The sequence below is a fragment of the Strix uralensis genome, chromosome 4 (genome assembly GCF_047716275.1).
Source record: "Strix uralensis isolate ZFMK-TIS-50842 chromosome 4, bStrUra1, whole genome shotgun sequence".
Classification (NCBI taxonomy): domain Eukaryota; kingdom Metazoa; phylum Chordata; class Aves; order Strigiformes; family Strigidae; genus Strix; species Strix uralensis.
In genome coordinates, this window is record NC_133975.1 from 67,999,579 (window position 1) to 68,023,480 (window position 23,902).

The 23,902-nt window shown below is 36.7% G+C and overlaps 1 protein-coding gene across 34 annotated transcripts in view; it reads right to left on the reverse strand.

Moving 5' to 3' along the window:
• CAMK2D (calcium/calmodulin dependent protein kinase II delta) overlaps window positions 1-23,902 on the reverse strand; it is a 161,367-nt gene that overhangs the window by 14,184 nt on the left and 123,281 nt on the right. For 4 of the 34 annotated variants that reach the window (XM_074867163.1, XM_074867164.1, XM_074867167.1 and 1 more), the window contains 6 exons: window positions 22,545-22,582; window positions 20,977-21,009; window positions 16,685-16,744; window positions 15,047-15,088; window positions 12,453-12,501; window positions 7,466-7,549 (listed from right to left, as the gene is read on the reverse strand). In XM_074867163.1, the coding sequence (XP_074723264.1) occupies window positions 7,466-7,549; window positions 12,453-12,501; window positions 15,047-15,088; window positions 16,685-16,744; window positions 20,977-21,009; window positions 22,545-22,582 (306 nt within the window). Of the gene's footprint in view, window positions 1-7,465; window positions 7,550-12,452; window positions 12,502-15,046; window positions 15,089-16,684; window positions 16,745-20,976; window positions 21,010-22,115; window positions 22,143-22,544; window positions 22,583-23,902 lie in introns of all 34 variants that reach the window. The other 30 variants (XM_074867166.1, XM_074867165.1, XM_074867182.1 and 27 more) reach the window with 22 other exon arrangements.

Genomic DNA, 23,902 nt, shown 5'->3' on the forward strand with positions numbered 1-23,902 from the left:
CTTTTTCTTGAAAAAACTAATAATGATAAAGACTGCAGATAGTATAGCAGAAAGCTACCGTAAAATGGCAAACTTGTGTGGAAAAGATGGTAGCTGACATTCTTTGCTCAGAATATGGGTGAAGCAAATACATTAAAGAAAAGACCATGGACCTACTCTCCAAATATAACCTTTACCCCTGTAGGGTCAGTGAGTTAAGGTAGTAAGATATTAACAGTTCAAAAAGATATGACCCCTGCTTTGGCAAGTGAGCAGGTATATGACCAATACAAATGCAGTTCAAGCAAAAATACTATGAAGACAAGCTACAAAAAGACCAAATAAGAAGAAAAGAACAAAACAGAACATTTTCTAACACTGGCTAAACTTATTTCTGCAGCACTGCTGTAGTACATAGGTTAACTTAAATGAGTTATTAACCTCTAGCTATATTTCACTACCTTTTGTCCCCACTCAACTACAGGGTGGGGATATCTTTCATAATTAAAGATTATCTTTCATAATTAAAGACCACCATTAACACTAATATCTAAAGAACACAAAATGAGTAAGAACACCATTTACTTAGAAAGCATCTAACACTATAAATGCCTTAAACTTACAAGGCGCAGTCTCACAGCTAGTGAAATCAAGTATCACAGGAAAGAAAAGAAAGTACAAAACAACAGCAAAAACTGTTTTTCTAGGAGGGAACTATGGGGCTTTTCTTCCCTTCCAGTAGACTCAAGCAACATTTGTAAACTCAGTCTACAAGAATCACACAGGAGCAACAGATATTTTGCTATTTTAATTGCAGAGATAAGGTGTAGAATAAAAATGAGCTGTAGATATGTGAAAATGAAGTATTCAGAAATACACATACCAGAAACTTAAAAGTTTTGTGAAACACAAAAAAGAATTTTTGGCAGCTGATTGACCACCATATTATCCATGATTTTTTTCAAAACTGACACCAGTATTTTTGTTCTGAAAATAATAATTTGGAACACTTTATGCTTCTTTCAGATATTGGAGTATCTTTCTATTGTTATCAATATTACAGATGATTGATTATGTAATTACCATACTGGAATAGTTATCAATTACCCCCACTGATCTTACAGAAGTAGGAATACACCTTTTTAATTGTTCTTTGACATATTTCTTTTAACACAAAATAACCCTAGGAACAGTCATCATACTAGCGAAGTATAAAAACAGTATTTTTGGTCTTTCAGAAAATACCTTATCAGATAAGCGCAGTGCAGACAGCACCTGCAACAGGGCCTGTGAAATCCACAGCAAAGACAGATCACCTTCATCTTCCACATATTACCCAAATCAGGGAACTGCATACCCCTTAATACTGCTTGCTTTGAAACAGTGATGAAATCCCTGCCAAGCAGTAGAGCACCTTTCCAGAAGAGTGAGGTAGCCTCTTTACAGATTAGCACATGAACTAGAAGACAATTAAAATGATTTTGCTTCTTACTTGCTCACATGTTGTTTCTCAAGGAAAAAAACCTTAAAACTTTTCAACTCAGTACTCTTAACTACATATCTTGGTACACATCAGACTGGGTTAATCTCACAACATTTTGGACATGCATAACTACAGACAAGTGAGTTGGTTCTCTCAACTCCCCTCCCTTAGTCAATGGAGAGAAGCAAGCACTTTCAGGGCACGATTCATCATATCCTAAAAATAGATATTCAAGACAAGTGTGACTCATCTGACCTATTTGCGTTGACTAAAGGGAGTCTAGACAACTAGCTCAAATATAGGTATCTACGTCGTGGAGGATGTCTAAATCTATGGGGAGAAATCCTACGTATTGCGCTACCATTTTAAAACAGTACAGTCCTTATCAAGGTGACATTGGTTTGCTAAAATTGAATGGCACAGTATGGGGGAACCTAGCTTCATTTTGAATCTGAACATCATCCCAATAAACAGCAATTAGATGGAAAGTATACTCTGAAATAACCAAAGTTTGAAAAGAAAGAGGAGGAGACTAGAAATTTTATCCTGTGTTGTATAATGAACTCTGGCTATGCAGATGCACCAGATGTCACAGAATCATCTAGGTTGGAAAAGACCTTGAAGATCACCTATTCCAACCCTTAACCTAACACTGACAGTTCCCAACTACACCATATCTCTAAGCACTATGTCAACCTGACTCTTAAACACCTCCAGGGATGGGGACTCCACCACCTTCCTGGGCAGCCCATTCCAACGCCTAACAACCTGTTCTGTAAAGAAATGCTTCCTAATATCTAGTCTAAACCTTCCCTGGCTCAACTTGAGGCCATTCCCTCTTGTCCTATCACTTGTTACTTGGTTAAAGAGACTCATCCCCAGCTCTCTGCAACCTCCTTTCAGGTAGCTGTAGAGGGCGATGAGGTCTCCCCTCAGCCTCCTCTTCTCCAGACTAAACAACCCCAGTTCCCTCAGCCGCTCCTCGTACAACATGTGCTCCAGACCCTTCACCAGCTTCGTTGCCCTTCTTTGGACACGCTCGAGTAATTCAATGTCCTTTTTGTAGTGAGGGGCCCAAAACTGAGCACAGTAATCGAGGCACGGCCTCTCAGTCATTTAACTTTACAGCATGGACTGCTATCCCAGAAGCAGAGGAATACAACAAAAGTCACAAAATGTTTTTCAAAACCATTCTCTTCACACCAATATTTGAAAATTCTCTGCTGATAATTTCTCTTACAATTTATTCCACAAATATTTCAAGAAAGTAAGTTCTGTGAAGAAAATAAAAGAAGGTGCTGCATGAATAAATGACTGATTGAATCTCAGATCTACATAAAAAATACCTGGACCCTCACATGACAAGGCATGCTCCAGTGGACTTCTCATTCAGAAAGTTTATAAAAATTTAGTTTATGTAAGATCAGAGGTTATCTCTCACCCCACTGCTTATCCTTACACTTTGATATGACCCAAGACATCTGAGTTGTCATCTTACATGTAACATCTCTTTCCTAGTGCCTGCTGATTTCAAAGATTCACTCTGATTCATCAAATTATGACATGGATGGATGGTTTGCAGAATTTTTTTTAGGCTATCAACTGTCTTTCACCCTTCCGAAAACCTGTAAGCCTACTAGTTGCCTAATGAAAAAAAATTAATTCAGTAGATATGTAGGCAAATATCTGGAAAATTATCCTGGCACTTTTCCACCCTATACTGACAAAAAACATCAAACAAAATGAATGCATCTCCTATTTAAACCTGTATCATAATGTGATGTAAGCAACTTGTCATATGTCCTATGTAGTTTATTTTTATTTATATGAAATTAATTATTTCTAAAGATGCTAGCTATCTCCTTGGAGCTACCATACAATTAGTATATTAGTACAAATAGTAATATTTACTGTGTGGCAAATGTTGGCAAATGTTTAATTTTTAATGACAAATCCACAACAATCTCAGAACAAATCTGTATCATGGTCATTGTACTTACAAGATACCGCATTATGGTTTCTCAGCGTGTTACATTAATCATGGGATCTGGCTGCTGTCTCAAGAAATGATGTTTAAAGTCTTGATAACTGAGACATTAACAAGCTTTGCTGTTGTGCACATTTTTATTTAAACTGCACTCCTACCTAATCACTCTATCAATTCAATCTTGTTGTTGTCCACTAGTGTTTTACAATGGAAAATCAATAATAACCCTCAATTCTGTACCTCTTTCCTTTTAAATGAGGTGTAAAAAGCAATGAGATGTGTTAGAGATGATGATGATGATGATAATAATAACAACCCCCAAACAATCTTTCTAAGAAATGTGGCATTTGCCTATTTTACTCATAGGAAAACTGTGTTACCTTTGAAAATCTGTTCCTCAATACCTTAAGCACTTAGGGCTGGAATGGATATGTTTTATTCTCCAGGACTTACTTTAACTATGTGATAATCCTTCCTCAACTTGTCTTTTCTCAACACGCCACATTTACATCATCTTTTCCCTATGTCTGTGACAGCAGATTAAAACCTATCAAGTTTACCAGCTAAGAAACCAGTATTTTTCTTGTTTATAATTATAATGTATACCGATAATTGTAATTGCTACTTAACAACAAACAGTGAATTCAGTTTCATAGTACACAGAGCTAACACTGTAGACTATTTTGGTTCCCACCTTCTTACCACTGTGCTGTCATGAAATAGTTGTCAGCTAATCTTTGGAGCCCTTCTCATTTCCCAGACACTTTTGACATAATGAAACTGCAAGTGCCTCTGACCACCACCTCCCATCCTAAAATTTGTAGTCTGACTTCACTGTATAATTTTTTTTCTTCTAAATTCTCAAATTTGCTCTTCAAAAACACTGACTTGAATTCTCCTGTGATGTAATTTAAAAATCATAATCACTTGAGCCTATATCATTGTCACCAGCAAGCCCAGTAACTCCCATGTAGTTTTCCAAAAAAGTCTCAGCAGTATTAACTTTCACTGATTTTTAAACACTGTTCATTGCTAGTGAAAATTATTAATTACCATAGCTGTTTGTAGCAGTTATCTTTTCTCTGGTGAATGCAAGTCTGCCAAATGTACACACCTCCAACAGACTCTTTATAGTAATAGTGCAGAGACCTCTACAATCTGTATCACTATTCTAAAACAGATCATTAGAACTATCCCAACAAAACACTTCAAAAGGATGTTAGCACAAACACATCTTCTATCAGCCACACCAGCAGTTTTTATTCAAATAGCCCATCATGTTCCTAATGTCCTCTCAGCACTTAAGTTCTTTTTACTTGTACTTGAATTAATCCTATTCTTGGTAGACAATTAACTACTTCTGGTTTTCTGAATTTTCTCAGGCCATGTGACTGCTGATTCCTATTAAATGTACAGCTACAGAAAACACAGCATATCATGGCCATTTCTAAAATTCTATTACACCAGAATTGTACATTTTGAGGACAGGTGAGGTTACAGGGACTTTACAGTTTCTTTGGCAACTAAACTTAAGTTATTTAATGAAATTAAATATTCCCGTTATTGGGATGAAGTTATTTTAAAGCATCAGAATAAAAAAATACAAGCAAGTCTGGTGCATATTCAAACATTGGGTTAACTTCTGCTGTTCTGCCTAGTGTTTTCGAAAATTCTAAATTTCTGCTCTGTTGTGGTGGTTTGACCTTGGCTAAATGCCAGGTACCCACCAAGTCGCTCTATCACTTCCCCCCCCCCCTTCTTTCTCAACAGGGCAAAGAGGGGAAAGAAAGTAAGACAGGAAAAAAAACCAACCCTTGTGGGTAAAACAAAAGCAGTTTTAATATAAGCAAAGCAAAGCAAAGGTCCGTGTGGAAGCAGAAGGAAAACAGATTTATTCTCTACTTCCCATTAACAGGCGATGTCGGGCCTTCTCAGGAAGCAGGGCTCCGATACACATAGTGGTTGCCTCGGAGGACCAAGGGTGACCCCACCCCCTTCCTCCTTTCTCCCAACTTTATACTGAGCAGACGTCATATGGTCTGGAATATCCCTTTGGTCAGTTCGGGTCAGCTGTCCTGGTTGTGTCCCCTCCCAAGATCTTGCCCACCCCGTCCCACTGTGGGGGGGGAAAATGTCGGAAGGAGCCTTGGTGCTGTGTAAGCACTACTCAGCAGTAGCCACAACACCAGTGTGCTATCAACACCCTGCCAGCTCCCAACATAAAACACAGCACCATGAGGGCTGCTATAGGGGAAAACCAATTCCGGCTCAGTCAGACCCAGTACATCTGTAAATCATTTAAACAAAACTGAGTTGGTAGGCTAACTACCAGATGTAGTAGTACCATCATGTCTCCACAAAGTAGTTTTACCAATAGTTTCATGCAATAATTTTCCTGCCTCATAGCAGATGGTTGTTTAATTTGATCGTTGTTGCATTCCTTAAATTGAATTCTACCTGCACATTTTAATAGGATTTTTGAGAAGTTTGTTTTGTGAAACAAAGTGGCGAAGAAGTGTGCTTGTTTCTGAAGTCACAGAATGAACAAAATAAATACGAGATCATTCACTTCCTTAAAATGTCACTGTATGTACATACTATGCCACTTCTGCACCATGCTTTTTCATGGAAACTAAAATAATCTACTTTTTTCAAGATAGTGGTATTACCTGAGGTACCTCTGTTTCTAAATTTGGTAATAAAATTAGTAACGAACATCTATGTTTAGATGTTAACAGCGGTCTCAGCACTATTAGCTAACCAATGAAGTCGGAAATGTGAAGCTGCTGTCATTCAAATCTGAAAACGCTGGGTACATAATAAATTTTCTGGGGATATATAATGTGTCTGGAATAAAAGGCTTATGACATGTGTTACTGATGTGTTAGCTTTGAATGTTACACAAGTCCATGTCTTTCCTATTAATTCCTCTCTTAAGGTTTTGTGCAGTTCACGCTGTCGGTATTTGTAGTTCTAGTTTGATGTATTGTCATCTATATATTGACATATACTATCCTGTTCCTCCCTTGGAATGAAGCTACTCTTTCAACATTACCTGTCAACAGTTGTGACCAGAGACAGCCCATCATCTCGGAGACCAATTCCCCTCTCACCTGCATTAGTTGCACCTACCAAAAATTCCACTCAAATTTAAAATAAGGTTCAGGTCAATTATGCACAGCTCGTGTTTCCGAGGGCCCATCTGGATCTCACCCTTACCAGTGCAAATGCCCATTCTTAGTATGAGTGTAATCACCCTAACACACACAGGATGCAGGATCAGAATCTGGCACACAGAACCTACATTCCTAGGAAGTCATTTCCCATTTCAACTCACAAGGTCCCTCCACTCTAAAGAATTTCTGAGTTAATTTATAAACAAGAAGTGCATATACCCAGGCCTTTTATAAAGGTATACAAGCTACTAACACAATGCCTTTTTCCTCCCATATTTAAACTGCTCAGACATAGTATCCTCACTCTAAAGATAGTTTTTACAGTTAATTGGTCACTAATCATCACAGATATCCTCCTAAGCAAAGCATGAAACTTTTCAGTTGTCATGAATCAGTGCTGCAGGCTAACAGCTGTCACCGCAGCTTTAAGGTTGGTTTATCAATGGTGACGCCAAAGAAAGTAACTTGATGACATACATAAACATAACAGGTAACTAATCTGGAGATTCCCTATCCAGAATCCAAGCCAGAGGTGAGAGTGAAACCTATCTCTAAGTTGAAAACTAGTGCAAAGATTACCTCTGCAAGATACAGCTTTCTGAAATACTTACCTATTTATACTGCTGTTACAACTGATGATAATATTTTTACAATTAATAAAGCCTGGCCAAGAAATACCTAAAAAAATATACTCCATACTTTTGTAAACCCTAAGAAAAGGTCATTCCTAGATCAGACAGATCACAGTATTGACCTTTTTTGTGCTACTGTCAGATGATGGGGAGGGAAGAGAAGGAGAGACAAAAGAGATCATCTGAACAGATGAGTCTCTCAACTTACACAGTACAGAGGAAGGAGTGAAGTGGGACAGCTCAGACTCAAGCGAATGAATCTCTGAGTTTGCATTTTTCGTGGACTTGCCCGCTGAATTGATGGAAAGAAACACAACATATGAACAAACAAAGATGAAGAGGTAGAGTGTGATCAGAATCCTCAGCAGGCACTGGCAGCAGGAGCGGCCGCTGGGGCACGGCAAGGGTGGTGACCAGTGAGATGAAGAAGCAATGGAAGAGGAGGAGTGGTGGGTGGAACATAACCTCTCCATGTCACCCTCCTTTGTGAGAACTGCATGAGGGTCAAGTAGATGTGAAGGAAGAAAAAGAGAAGGCCAAAAGAAAAATAATGGTAATTTAATGACAAGCAACAAGAACTTAAAAAAATCTTTGAGCACACAAACAATGTTAATGACGTACTTTTGGGAGGCAGTGTGGGTGCCCAAGAACAGCTGTAAAGGTTGTAGCCATAAATGACTCTGTTCAGATGCCAGCGCAGATTTATCCCTCTTTTCCAGTACTGAGAAGGGTTTTGAAAGAACTTTAAAAAAAGTGTTTTTAGAAATTTGAAGGTTTTTCTTCAGGAAAGATGTTCCAAACAGATTAGTTTAAATTGGTTTCTTTCTACTGTTAAATAAAAACAACAGGTATAAAATGAAATAAATTAGCAAAATATATGAAAATACATGCCTCCTGAATGGTTAATGTTTTGAAGCGATGTACCTTACAGATGTATTAAGTAGCACAGATTAGCCAGAATTTACCTAATCTGTAAGTGCCCTACAATTCAGCAATTTTTCCCATTGTGAATCATCATTCTTACTAGTGCTTTCATTAATTCATATCCAGGGGCAAAGAAATACCATGAGAAATCTAGATTTCCCGACCATGATAAATTTACCAACTCAACTTTATAAGTCTGTGTGCATTGCTGGCCAAAAATAATTATGGTATTCTACAGCATTGCTGAAAACAACATACCAATCTCGTATCAAAGAGATGGTACCAATGAGTTCCAGTCTCATCACTAAAGGAAGGAGAAATCTCACAAGCAATCCCAGGAGAGGGCATTGCCTACAGTGCAGTTTTCAGTATGTTCTTTCTCTCCACTCCTGTCCTTATATTTAGGAGGGATCACTGTTATGCAAATAAGCCCATGATCAATGGTTAATGTCAAAAATTTATGTTAGCAAGGAACCTGAACTACAGCTTCAAGTAATTTCAAACTCAAATTCTAGAATTAGCTTACTCCTTGAATTATTAAAGCTCACTATTATTTACTAAGTACTGTTTCTAGTAAAATAAATATGTTTGTCTTGAAAGATGTAAATGCATACATGAACAAGACAAAGTTATAGACACTAAGATTTTCAATAAACAACAAATGAAAAGTAAGCCTGATTTTACTGTCAAGTTAAAACACCTGCCTTTAAAAAGTGAAAATACCTGACATGAGAGGAGAATGCTGTATGCATTCCCTGATAGATATGAGGTAAGAATCTGTTCTTAAAGACACATTTGAGCTAGCTGATTGAAGACTTCTTTTTTTTAATTGCTAGCTTTCTTAATGAATTGTAACATCTGTAATATTTTTTACAGACATGCATATGCACACACACTCCCACAGGGCACATAACAACACAACTGTGCTGGACTCTAATCCCACACAAATTCACATGATCCACACAACTTTAGAGTGTCAAATAATAAAAAGTAAGAAAACCACTTGATGCAGAGCTGAATGTTTTAAATATGTGTGGGCTGGTAGTCTGTACAAAGGAAGGAACCTTGTACTTGTTTGTGCAATCTATGCATGGTGTTAGAATACTAGGAGGAGGAATAAAGTGCATAGATTGCACACCTTTGCAAAGAAAGGTTGTTCTCTGCAAGGTGTGGGTAACACTGCAATACTATAAAACATATGCTAATACTACTTTTCAGTTACAGAGTGGCATCCCCATTTCCCTTCTCCTTTGCAGGAAGGAGAGAACCTCTTCCCATGTTGTGCTCCATGCTGCGAAGAAAAGCAAAAAGATTTTTAAGGTCCTTTGTCACCTAAGGTGGGAAACATGCATCATCCTGAGCATACGCATAAGGACCCAGACAGCCAGCAATCCCAGAGAATTCTCTCTGCTACCTCTGAAATCCATTCGTTCCTATCAGTATCTTATCTCCATCTGCAGCCAATTGCTGTTCCTGACAAGAGAACAGCTTTCTCACTCTTGTCCTAGAAAATCTACACTCAGAAGTCAAGTTTGGTGTAGGGGGAAAATATCTTTCCTAAGTGCCTTGCTAAAGCATGAAGCTTGAGTTTATAATAGATGTCAGGGTTGCAGGATTTCCTATTCCCTGAATCATTCTAGAAATTAGACCCTCAGGGTACTGTTAGCTTTAATTTATAATAAAACAATCTGAAAAGCAGCCTCCAGTGGAAAGACTCTAAGTGTGAGAGGAATACTAAAAAGTGAAAAACAAGCAAGCTTGCAAGCAATTAATAACAGGGGGATTATATTTGTTTTTTAAATAAACATAAGATGAAATCCCTATACACTGGAATAAAATGTGCACCTGGTGTCTGGTGAACAGGGTAGTGGCACCTCCATGTGTTAGGCCATGGACCTGATGCTGAAGCAGCTGCATCGGTGTATGTGGTTATCATGATCATCCCAGAGGTTAGCAGTTCAAACTGTCATTCTCAGTGGGGAGAGAGCATCCCACCTTCCCACCAAAGCAGGTGAAGAGCAATAGGACACTACTCTGCCTCCTCTTCTGCAAGTACAGTTGACATCTTTCAGCTCCTCCTTCTGCAGTCTCCAGAAAACACACAATGCAACACCCTCTCTGGAGTACGGCCTCAGCTCATCTCACTGGCTTATCCACTTTATGTCCTTTGTATCACTATTATGTAGCAAAGGGTCAGGAACCTACAAATAACAGAAAACTTCATCTGCTAAACATCTTACATCTGTCACTAAGCTACAGCAAAGAGAAGGACACAAACAGCACCTTGTCTCAGACCTGTAATTACCATAAGATTCTCTTTTCTATTTTGGGAATAAAGTACATCATGGCCATGCAATCTGCTCTTAACTGTGATACTCCAGAACCATCTAAAAGAATTAGGCAAAACATTTTCATTGTTGTTTTTCTTAGAATTGTGTTCCTGAGATATAATTCTGTGTGCTAAGCTTCAGACAGAATTTTATAAAAATCCTACTGTTATAACACGTTAAATCATCATGCAGAGGCCCTATAATTAAATTATCCATTTAATGAGGTTAGTTGCTAAACTACACATAATGGTTTAAAGGAAGTAACACAAAGTGTTATGAATAAAGGTAAATTACACTGTATTTTCCTCTGTATCAGCTGCAGATACCTGTAATTGTTCTCCAAGCCATTACTTGGCATTAACTCAAACCGCTATCACTAGGTTGTTATTTAAAGTGAGCAGGTACTGGCTGTTAACCACCCAAGGCTTTGTTCAAGTGGAGGTGAAATGATTCACCGAAACTTTGAGAACAAAGCGCCAACATCAGTGACTTCATTAGAGCTAACTGCAGCTCATATAGTACTGTAGGTCACAATTTACAGCTGCATTTCTACTAGCAGTGGATAAAAAGTCTTCTCTCCACCCAGGGAACACCAACTATGCAGAAGTAGAGAAAATCATTGCAGCGCAGCAGACTGCAGATATTAGCCTGTACAGCAGCTGAGCAACTCAGCCCCTCCAAAAGCAGCGTAAGAGCAGCAACAGAAACAAGACTCTGGGCTCTGCCACAGACTTGCTTTGCTCTGCTCTCCTGTGCAAGCCTGAGCTAAGCTGCCATGACGTAAATACCCAATGAATCTCATACATAGCATAACGTAAAATCTGCATTTTCAACACTGTGCTCCTTGGACAGCCGCTACCAGCAGACTGTGCTTTCATGCTTTACAGTATCAGTTCATTACCCTGGCAATACAGGTATTTTTATCAAACACGCATAGCACCTGTTCTACCAGTCAGAAACTAAGCACTAGATATTTTTGATATAATTCTAACTACTTTATGTTTGAATCTCTTCTAAATTCTAAAACAATTCCATGCTCTTCAGAGGACAATGAAGCTCTTTAGTAGATTCAAGTCTGTGTTTTTGGACTACAGCTTTACTAATACATGCTTTTAACAGTGACTTAAGTGTTATGGTACTTCCAGTGTAAAGCAAACTACATATTATGATGGTTCCCTAAGAATTCTCTTTTCTTTTCCATTCTCCACATTTTATCTTTACCATCATCTCTGTCTTGTGTTTCACCTGTATGTATAACATTGTTCTTTGAGGCTGAAAAACAATCTTTTCTGTGAAGCAAAGATACACAAACCTAATACTCTTTTTTTAAACCCTTTGTTTTAAAACACAATGTTATTAAAGTATGAGTAACATCATAGTATAATATTTAGAGGGGAAAAATGGAAACAAAAATGATATCTGTGAAGTTACAGAACTAATTTTATAAAAAAAATATCAATTTTAGTTTTTTAAAGAATAAAAGAAGATTAAAGTAAGTGTATGGAGACAATAAAAGAGAAACATGAAAAAACACTGGCATCTGAACAGAATAAAAATTAAAATGGTGATATCAAAAAAAAAAAGCAAACCCAAACCACAAATGCATGCTAAAAATACATAAACTAAGTAGGAGTTACAAAGCACTGACTTACACATTTTTAATCTACTACTATTATTACTGGAACTACTATCTTAGTTAATGAACAGTAACTTTATATTCTTCATTCCAAAACATCATGGCAAATGGTGTTTTGGGAAATGAAAAGTCAAAGGTAAGTCTGAAACACGTCAGAAGTTACACAGAAGAGCATAAAAGTAATTTCTTTTAAACAAGTATTCTCTCTTAAGACTCATTAGGAGTTTCTGTGTTTAATGACCTAATGAAATACATTCACATAACATGTTATTGCTTCTCCAAATGTTTCAAGCTTAAAATCATACCTTTCACATCCTCATCTTCAATGGTTGTATTGGAACTCTCTGTTGATTCCTGTTGAGAAGGAAATATAAGTAGAATGTATAAAACAAGCCAAGCCTTATTTGTGTGCCTTTGAAAATTACAGTTAGTTACAGATATCATGCAAAGCCTTGAAGCAGGGTGGGATGTAATTCACAAACAAATGGTCACACACTGATTAAGACATTTCCACCTGAAACTGATGTCAAACATTGCCACTGTCTACAGTAGGGAACATAAACACATTTCCTGCCGTTAATGCTTTTACTTCACAGGAATGTAAAGGAAACTTTTTTCTTTAACATCCAACTGCACAAAGTCCATCTGAAATGTTATATGAATGACCTCAGCCATGTAGGAGAGCTTGCCATTTTAAGCTTAGTGACTATATCAACTGTGAAAAATAAGTCATTCCGTGCCAGCTTTTAAATATGCAGACTTCTGCATGCTACAACTTACAACTGTTTTTCTGTTCACATGACTTATGCAATGTGTATTAAAACGAAGTCTTCCAGTGATTTTAAGGATATTGGATCAGCTTCTGTCATTCTTATTCTGTTTTTGTTATAAAATTTTTTTTGAAGGAGACAGAGAATTGATAAATATACAATCATCACTTTGACAAACTAAGGTATCTTTGTAGTAGTTCTCTCCAAACAACCTGTCATGTAGAGGAATGACTCATCTATCATACAGTTTATACTTAAGCCACCACACTGTTAAAAAGGCAAGGATACTGTATCTCAGACCTTTATGAATTACCAGAAACATGAAATATTACAGACAAATTCAACAGGGCACCATCAAATCTAATAGGTATACAGAAATTTTTAAACTTAACTTTTTTTTAATGTGTATACTTTCTTGAAAAGTAGAATCAATATAATTTTTTTTTTTAATTCATAGCTCAATAGAAAAGAGGATTAACTGGTCTATTTTTATCTGAGACAGAACATAGGACTGGTATTGTATTTATCTCTTAAAAAGATTTTGCAATGAAATAATAAAAGGTAAATTTGACAGTGCCCTTTATTTACTGTGTCCTCACAAGGCTGAGCTGAAGGAATGTTCAAAACAGTTAATGCATTACTCAGACCTTAAAAAACCAAAACATATATGCATCCATAAATAAAACTACATGAATTAATTCACACACAAACGAAACTGAACAAGTCACCATGCTTTTCCTGAACTGGCTGGCATTAGATGTTTCACTCGACACTGACATACCATGCTCTATCACTTAAAATATTAGATAAAGTACGTATAAGTAAACAAAATCCCCCCAACAAATACAAGTTGTAAACACCATGCACAAGCTCACATGGCAGATGTAGCCTGTAATACTGAAGCATCCACTCCAGTTGCCATACTACAACGATCAGTCTTTCGACAAATTTAGGAGTAACTCTCCACATTAAGTAGTTTGCTTGTTTGCTGTGACCTTTTGGGACACTGAGTATCTTAATTGCTATGATTACATAATAAAGTCAAGTAGATGTAGTCATGCCAATATTTTATCTGGGTTTTCTGATCTTTAGTGGACTTCAGCGATAAAGATTAAACTAGTGTTCAAACACAGGCTGTTTGTTGCCTATGAGTTTAAACTTGGGGAGCTGAAAAAGTAGTAACATGAAAATAAAAGCTCTATGTTTGACAGATGCAAGGTACATAAAGGAATGGGATACACAAGCACAATACAGACCATCAGTATTTTCATGCTTGAGAAATGTCTGCATGCGTTATTTTTTCACTTAGATTCAATCCTTCTCATATGAAATAACCACAAGTAGTTAAGACTAGATAAATGAAATGTCAATTCTTTATATCAACACTTTAAACAGTGAAACTTTTGTTGAAGAGTAAATTCTTTCCAGGAAACCTAGGAACATGTGTTATATGTAAATGATGGTATTTCCTGGCCCTTTTCAAGTCCATGAATGAAAAAAACAAAACAAAACACATTTTAGGAATCAGCTGCCAAATGCAAACATCACAATACACAAGAAAAAGAAAAGAGCATGAAAAAAAATGTATAAAAATCAAAAGACCTCTTTGTGACTTGAAATGTTAAAATGTTTTTGAAACTGCCCAGTGATGTTATGGAAGAAAACCAAAGTCCTGTGCGAAAGACACATCACAACATGGTGTATAAGCATGCTGAGAAACAGCAGATGGATAAACTGAAATGACATCTTTATCTAAGGTGACAACTACACATAAAACTCATCAGTATAATCTCACCACACTCTGAGAACAGCATTCTTTGGTTTTACTTAGACTGCAGCATTTTTGGCTGAAACGAGAGAGACACCACACTCCCCGAGCCTCGCTGCACAGGGTGCTGAACTCAGCCAATTGCTACCGACTCTCCCAAGAGCTTTGGAAGCTCAGCAATCAGCAGGACACATGGAGCAGGTGAACACAGATGAAAAGAGGCTCAAGAGACACCAGGTGTAACAAATGTGGGAATGAGATTTTCCTTGATAAATTCCTGGAATGGCCCTACTTTGCTGTGGAATAGTGGATGAAATGTGTGGTGTGGAAAAGCAAGATGGAGTTGATTCTTTCCGAATACCTTATTTCCATCAGGGTTGTGGATTACTGTAGTTTGGGGCTCCTGAGCGAGAACAAAATAAAGAGAAAAATAGTTCCCATTGGTAAATACATTCTCATTAGTGTGAGGGAGTGCAAGAAGAGCCAGCTCACAAATGCTCAACACTGACAAGAGCCAAAACAAATGTTAACTATTGCCAGAGGGTGAAACTGGATGTCTCAAATACAGATTTCCTCAACAGCAAGCCAGCAAAAAAGACCATCTCACCTAATGCAGCAGCATGCAGAGACCTTATTCATGACCAATGTATACAGGGCTTTGAAGCTCTGGAGACCTGCAGAGGCTCTCTTTTGCACAAGGGCATACTAAATGCTTTGCACATTTCCCTGTCCGAGCCAGGGCAGACAGAAAAGCCAGAAATCACCTCTTCTCTTTAAGCATGTTTGCTTGTATTAGTATTAAGTGATCAAATAAAAATACAGATGAATCAATAAGGATTAAGGATGAGTTAACTACCTCTAAATACTAGCATGGTTTGGAAGATGTAGTATACTACCAATTGCTGCCCTGGCAGAGCAGCACAAAAGTAAGCGAGAGAGATCTTTGTGTCATTTTAAAGTGCAATTTCCCCAAATCCTTTTCTCATAAAAAAGGTTAAGTAATCTTTGAAATGGCAGTTAGCCAGCATACTTTCAGCATGGACTATTGTGCATGGCTATGTCTGGGAACAGACAGCCATATACTCATGCATGAAACCTGTTAAGTGGTCCTTAGAAATTACTTAGCAATATATGCTCCAGTGCCAGTTACACAAAGAAAAAATCAAGAGGAAAAATCTCTCCCGTTGTGTATGAATTATCCACATTTTCAAAGCTATATACGCAGGCATATGGGAAACAATATCTCACAAAATTAGGTACTTAGGCACTGGCATTCATATTTGTGAGCCCTGTGATACATGTATGCCTAAGAAAGAGGAGCTACTAATAAAAGCAAGACTGCAATAGAAACATTTGTGAAGAGCACTCCAATTAGTAATCCTAACAGAGCTTATTAATGAGTAATGTCTCCTGCAGATTTAAATGTAAGAGAAGCAAGCAAAAATGTTTAGCACTAGATGCCTCTTGATCCCAGTGAAGACTTGCAAAGTCCTGCTGAGTTTTAGGAAATATGGAATGAAAATCTGAATAAGGTCTATTTTATGGTAGCCTAGCAATAATCCTGTTAGCTCTCCTTGAGAGCAATACTTATACTAAGACAAAGCAGAGAAAATAATAGCTTGCGCTTTTTTCTTTTTTTTTTTTTTGTGCAAAAGATTAGCATTAAAAAGATGGAAACGGTCATCAGGCAAAGAGCTAAGAGCAACATAAAGCACATTCTACTGACTTTCTGGCACAGCATGCAAAAACTTCAACTACAGTTACAAATGCTATGACTCTACCGCATCCATCTTCCATGTAATATTTTCTATTAATAAACACGCTCTAATGGACTTCCTCACAAAAAAAAAAGAAAGTATAATTCAAACAAAAAGTTTTTCCAAAACCTGTTTTTAGAAAGCAAACAGAGTAAATGCATGAGAAAGCAAAAAAGAAGGAAGAACAAACAGAAGACAGTCAAAACTTCAAGATAGCATGAGAAGGAAGATTCCAGGTATACCAGCGCTGGGGTAGGAATATTTTCCTTGGGGCTGGTTACCACGTTCGTTTTGTTGTTTATCTGTAGGTATGCAGAAAATAGAAACAGACAGGCCTTAGAACTCACGGTAGGCACTGTATCTATATCTCTCTGTACAGAACATCTATATACAGATATAGGTATCTATATATAGATATAGATATGGAAATAAAGAATCACAGAAAGATGAACTTATGAACTTGAAAGAACACTAACAATAGATCCGATAGCTAGCTGCAACTCCTCCAAACATGCTAGCTGCAGGTTTTCAGATGCACTATACGAAGGTCTATATAAGGTATAGATGACTTCAGCTGTGACACTTAAAAGAACAGAGCGTCTTTAAGTAGTAGCTAATCACATATAAGAAGAATAAAGAATTAATATGGGTTTGAAGGAAGTTCTAAATAGCCATTGCGATTTCTTGACATGCCACAGTATTAAATAATTGCACCCAGTTGTTCTTTATTTCTAATTATGTATCACTACCATAAATAATATTTGATAATCCATAGCTCTCCAGAAATCTACAGATTTATTCTACTGGCTTCTGTGAACAGATCTGAGTAAATACAACTGATGCTAGAAAGAGACTGGTGCCCTTTTAGCTTTTTTGGTGTTATTTTAGACAAAAATAATTGACAGCTGGGAATTTTTGCAGTCTCATGAATCCTGCAGTAACTGTGTTATCAGCCTTTCAATTTTGGTACTATAACCTGGAAGTGTAAGGTTTCACACTATAGTATCTATAGTTTTACTCCACAGAACAGCACATATCTGTTTAACTTTACACGTAGATCATCATGTTAATTCTTAAGCTTAGTACAGTACTACACCTTTACAAGACTTTTAGCTTTTGCTCATACAAAATTTTAATTAAAATTTAACTGTTTAGCAATGTTTAAAGGTATCTGATTCTTTAAATCCATTTTTAAGATTCAGCTTTCATAAATACCGTGGTATGAAAAGAACAGAAATACTAAAAATAATGTACCGAGCCACTTTTTACATGCACTAAGAAGCAAGTATTGTAAAACTAGTTTGAAATATGCCATTTTTTTCTTTAACAATAATTAAGAAAAAAATATTACGTACATTTTGGTCATGTCTGATTTTAACAAGAGCAGTCCAAAGCAGCATGCAGAACTGGGTGTACAGATACATATTGTCTGGAAAGACTTTGATCCAAAAAAACAAAAGTTCTACTGAACCTTCTGGACACAGTACTTAATAACAAATGTGCAAGGCAAAGGAAAATAGTCCAAAATTTTTTTGTTAATGTTTTTTTGTAAAAATGTAATGAACTTCATTTAAAGAAACAAACTCTAGCAATCTTGAGGTCAAACTATGGTATTTTTTCTTCCAAAGCCTTTCTAAACCAATTAGAAAATGGCGATATGTTAAGTAACATGTATGAAAAGGCATAAAGAGGAAGTCCTAGAATAGTGAACCAAACTGAAACATCTGACTTCTGATTTAAACTTCCCAATGACTTTGTAATGTCAGATGAAGTGTTCAGTTTCTCAGCATGCAGGCTAACATTTAAGTTCTGTCTGTGCCAAAGGCTTTGCTAAATTTGAGCCTTCAGAAGTTAGTGCCACTGAGGAAATTCACTGAACTTCATGTCCTCAGCAGTTTTTGATGATTATTTTACTTCAGTACAGGTGTGGCAGCTGACTTGTTGATTGCAGGAGTTAAGCCTGCAGCTGAACTGAATCTTACATAGAATATGTCTAGATTATGAAAATGTCATCTGGATTTGCATTAATTAGTTGCGGACTGCAAACTTCCTTATCTTAACCAATATTTAGCTGGTTTTGAAGAATATAAAGCAGCCTTGTTAGTTAATGTCAGGGAACATTATTTCAACACTAAATGTTATTTAGTAATATTTGTGATAGGGACCATTCTCCCATAGAGAATAAAAATAATTTTCTTTGATATAAAATCAAAGTTCACAGTGCTCTACCGCAGGAGGATGAGAAACAGTTTTTTAACAATGGTCTTTCTACAGAAATTGTAATTAAGAGAAAATATGAGTCATTATTGAGTTCCAAGTATTTAGTTTATGCCTCAACCTGGCCTAGTTATTGTCAAATAAATTTCATTTATCTATTCACAATTATAGCCATAAGCTGCAGGGGTGTCTGAACTCAAGACAGGGAGAGAATAAATACCTTTCTGCATAAAGTCATTCATGGGGAGACATAAATATTAGCAAGTATTTTATAAATCAACTGACCTACTTTGATATTTATGGGACTGTGAGATGGGCAAAACCTGAACTCCTTACTCAGGAAAAACCTTTTAAAAAAACCCATCCACTTCAGTAAATGAAAGTTCTACAGGAGGATAGTGGAATAGCGAGAACACACACAATGTTGCTTGATGGCATACTAAATCTTCCAAAACAAGAGAAAAATCATATATGAAGTTGTATAACTACAAGTTCGTATTTTTATGACAGTGTAGTCATCGAGACACTACAAATAAAAAGGCCCTAACAAAAGACAGATAGACATAAAGCAAAAACATGAGGAAAGAATTGAAGATTTCACCAGATTTCATACAGTCCTATTCAGTAGTAGCGTAATACAAAAAGTAAAGTGGTAAGCCAAACAAATGCTTGTTGTTGAATATGTAACAAAACCAGGTTAATCAAATTTCAATTCCAATTTTGCCTGAGTAAGGAGAGCAGGCTTGGGTCCATACTCCCTTGGTGAAAGTCCTATAAAAATAAACAATATCCATTACAGCTACTGCTGAAAACTGCAGGAAATATATTCAAAACTTCTTAGTAAGATATTGAGAATACAGCATTCATTAGTAAAAGCGGAAAGAGATTATGTAATTCAAAATACAGTTGGTAAAACCCTTTGAAACTTAAGAGAGAAAACAGCAATAAGCCTGTACACTTTCTCTCTCACAGAACATGTGCTTTTATTAATATATGAAGACACATGGTGTATTTTGCACATATTTTTAACAGCAAAGGGAAATGATTCCAAAAGGAGTAAAACAATTTCATATGAAAGAGTTATTCTAAAGTTGTGCTTAAGTGGCGACCTTCTATTTGTTGCGAAGAAGGAAAACTTTTATACTAATGCATCGCTTGTCAAAAGCCACTCTCTTAGGTCTGACAGTAGTGCAGGATAGACACACACAAACACTCCCAAAAACCTGGGCATGACTGTAGAATCATTATTGGCCTTTTTTCAATATATTATAAAAGTATTTTAAGGAACAAAGCCTGTATCTTGGGACTTAATCTTTCACATAGTACTTCCGTAACAGGAAGTTAAAGCACACGTCACGTTTGGGATACTAGAATTATCCCCCCCTACCTTTCTGGTGACCCTCATTTGGACACTGCCACCACTGATCCTCTGTCACTGAAATTCCATGCTCACCCAAAGAACAGACTATTTACCTATATAACTAGGTCTGCTCAGACCTGACCAGCAACTTTGTTTCTCAAGGAGAGTTGTACTTTCCAGTGAAAGGTGTGGATGATGGTTATTTGCCTTCTCTCTGCTGGCAGCAGCAGCAGAAGCTGGCTGGGACATCACAGATGATCATCATGAACATCTCAAAAGTCAGATTCGAAATCATAACAAACAGGAACTGAGTAAGTCACTGTGTGGGATCACAGAGGCCAAGTGAACATAAGACTGTAGAGTAGGTCAAGGAGGAAGAAAAGTTATTGAGCCTGACTGTCAGTTGGGACATCTTATGACAAAGCCCTGAGCTGCGCAGGAAGTTAGCTGTGAAACTGTAGTATGGAAAGCCTGTGAAACTGTTTTGTTTTTTTTTTTTTTAATCCTGAGCATTTAGCATGGCATCTTGGTCCGCAGTGGCTCAATTAAAACAATACTACTTCACTGTGCAACATGTTTTGTGTTACCTTTTATGATATTAATACGATTAGCTTTTAAAATATCGAGGTTTTACAAATTAATAGAAGGCTGTTTGTTATAAGATTACTATTTTGTTACTATTTTTATTTACTAAGGACAACTTCATTGGCCAATGTTACATCTACTTTTTTGTTTTCATATGTCCCCAGGTTAAAAAAACCAAAAAACTTTCTTGAAAGAACTGCAGAACAATTCACTGTGGATGGCATATAGCAACTGCAGGCTTAAAATTCACAAGGTTGTACTTTAAAGTCTTGCAGCTTCTCATGTTGTGTTAACAAAACTAAATGCAACTGTTTGATTTCTAAGTGTGAACGTTTCACAGGAGGAAAAAAATCTGTCGATAAAGATCCTCACCATCATCTGAACACTCGAACTGGACTTCCTTTTCTGAATTGACCAGTCAGAGAGAAAGGAAAAGAAGAAAATGTGACTGGTTGGATTTGAAGTATCAATGCATGGAGTACAGTATATTTCTGTTTTGGCTTTTTTTTTTTTCTTTTAAGAAAAAGACAGCTTAAGCTGTAGGAAGGGGTGGAAAAATGCTATGGAGTATATAGTATCTCAATTACAGAAATGCCAAAAATAACTTCCCCAAATGTAAATTTACTCCTTTTGCTCCACATGACCATGCACACAGCAGACACATAAAATGTGTTGAAAACCAAGTATCAAATCCCAACAAGTGTAATTTAGGCAAAATTTTGGCAACAATTGTTTCCAATATTATAATCAAAATTGAGATATTACAAATACCATCGTAGACCTGTAGGAGGAATGATATTTAAAAGGAAAAGCTGGTCAGATAGAGTACATAAAATTTATATATTCCACAATGAAATATGTTAAGGGTTTTCCACAGGAATGATAGTATAGTGCTGAATATGTGCTTCTCCATGTAACTAGGATATCTACTACCTGGCAGTGAGAAGCATTGAAATCATAGTGTACTCACTTCATTTTAAGTCAGTCTTATGATTTTTTTGATAGGAAAAGTGTGCCCATGTGGGAGAACAGGAACAAATATACTATGAATATGGTATTTCAGTATACAATGTTTTGTTAAAGTAAAAAGTTAAGATTAAATAGAAAATTAAAATTCAGGTCAAAGACATACTTCTGAGTAAATGCACGGAGCACAGAAGAATATCTTTTGAATCATATAATGAAAGCTTGAGGCATTTATTTTAGTCTTCAGGAGTCCTCTGAGAAAAGAAATAAAGTATTTTTCATTGCTGAGTGATTTATTTTTTTTCTGGCTGTTTTTCAAAGTATTTATCCAGAACATTCATTTTTGAAGCATCTCTCCTCCTGCAGGATCTGGTGACATGAGAATAGGAGCTCTAAATCATGTATGAAAGCTGCCAAAATGTTCCCTTCTTAGCAAGGTCTATTAGTCAGGATGAGCTGATTTGTTGAGATAGTAAACCCCTCAAGTTCTGCCAGATATAGCAAGTACATCTGGCAGAATACACCTCATGTGGAGCCAAGCCTACCAGTAAACTTTTGGTCTTCCATGAAATCTAATGAAAAGTCACAGGGAAAGACAGAGGCAATAGAGCTGCAGATAAACACTGATACCTAGAAAGCTAACATGCCCACCACCAAACCATTATTTATATTTATAAGCTAATTAATAACATTGAGTAATTAATCACACAATCATCCTTCATTAAAATAGCTAGAAAAGCATTTTCTCCAGTAGTTTTCTATCTTTCACTTATTAAAATGCTTGTTTTTCAAATATTTATTTTATTTCATTTTTAAGCTTCTCCTACTAACTTTAATCACTTCAAATATACAGTAAGAACTTATTAACGAATCATATAATGGAAAAAAATAACAATAATCAATTCAAAAACTGGCAGAAGTTACAGATAGGTGGTGACTAATAAAATATATTTTAAAGCATGTGTTTAACCTACCTTAACTCCATCCGGCTTTTTCAGTAAACTCTTGGCTGCTGTAAAACGAGACAAATAATTTCAGTGTCAGGTGGTTACCACTGAGGTCAACCAACTGCGCAGCAAACCCCCATTGCCTCCCAGCTGCCAATAAGTTTACAGCTTTTATTTCCTCCTTTTGTTGCTCTGAGTATAGGAAACAAAATATTTAAGAAACTACAAATACTTAAGATTATCATACATCTCTTTTTCCATTGATTAAAGCTGTAAGGATAACTGTACTTACACAAGGAGAGACCTCCTTGGGCACCATAGAGGAAATGGAAGCAGGGTGAGTGTAAAAGAAGCAGCTTTGGATACAATCATTTTTTTTTCAACTGCAATATATTTACAATTATTGATGGGGATAGTTTGATATGACTATGAAAAAGTACTGTTCTGATGGCAGGGACTTTGCCCAGGTGTTTGTAGAGCCCACGGGTATCTTAATGATGTTATTAATATAACAGTGACATAAAAGTAACCAATACCAAATCAGCAAAGTACCTAAAGAGCATAGTGTGGTACAATACTATCTATTCCACCTAATGAAAAGTAAACTGGGTTTTAAAAAAGCACCTCTGAGAAATGGTTCTTTGGGGATTTCCCACCATGACAGCATCAGTCACCTTGTGTGAAAGGTCAGGAAAGTTGCAAATAAGAAAGGAAGAACAATCTGCTAGCGAAGTGCTGTTTTGGAGGAGTGCTTCCTAGGAGTTAATAATAACAAATGGTAGGCTTTGCTTCAACTACTAATAAAACCTGTTATTTTCTGAATCATGTTGCACATTGATCAAATTTCTTCAAAGCGGTGGGGACTGTTGGGCAAAATTTCACTTGTCATAACGTTATCCATGTGTTAGGCTTTAAATTCCACCACTTAAAACTGGCACCAAGAACAGGGCCAAATCATTCCAAATTACTAAATTTGGAGGGCTATTGTGCAAACAAGCACATGGCAGCTCTGAACCTGAAAACATTTACAGCAGAAATACATGCTGGGTGACCTACCAAATTCAAATGAACTATTCACTAAAGCGTAAATGCTGCATGACTCACTGCCAAAGACTTGAAGAATAAATAATAAATTACAAAACAAGCCTGGTGTGTTTTGTTTTTGTTGTTGTTTATGACCCAATCTTCCTATTGGAAAGCGTATCACAACTTAGGTTGTAAGAAAGTGCTGTTCTATATACACTGTTTTGCTCAGAACTAGAAAGCCTTTTTGAAAGGGAAATGCTGCAGCTAACAATCTGGCATAATCAAAGGGAGACAGTCCTGACATGGAGCTCCCATTAATACTGGCATCCTTCTCTTTAAAATGAGCAAACAAAAAACAT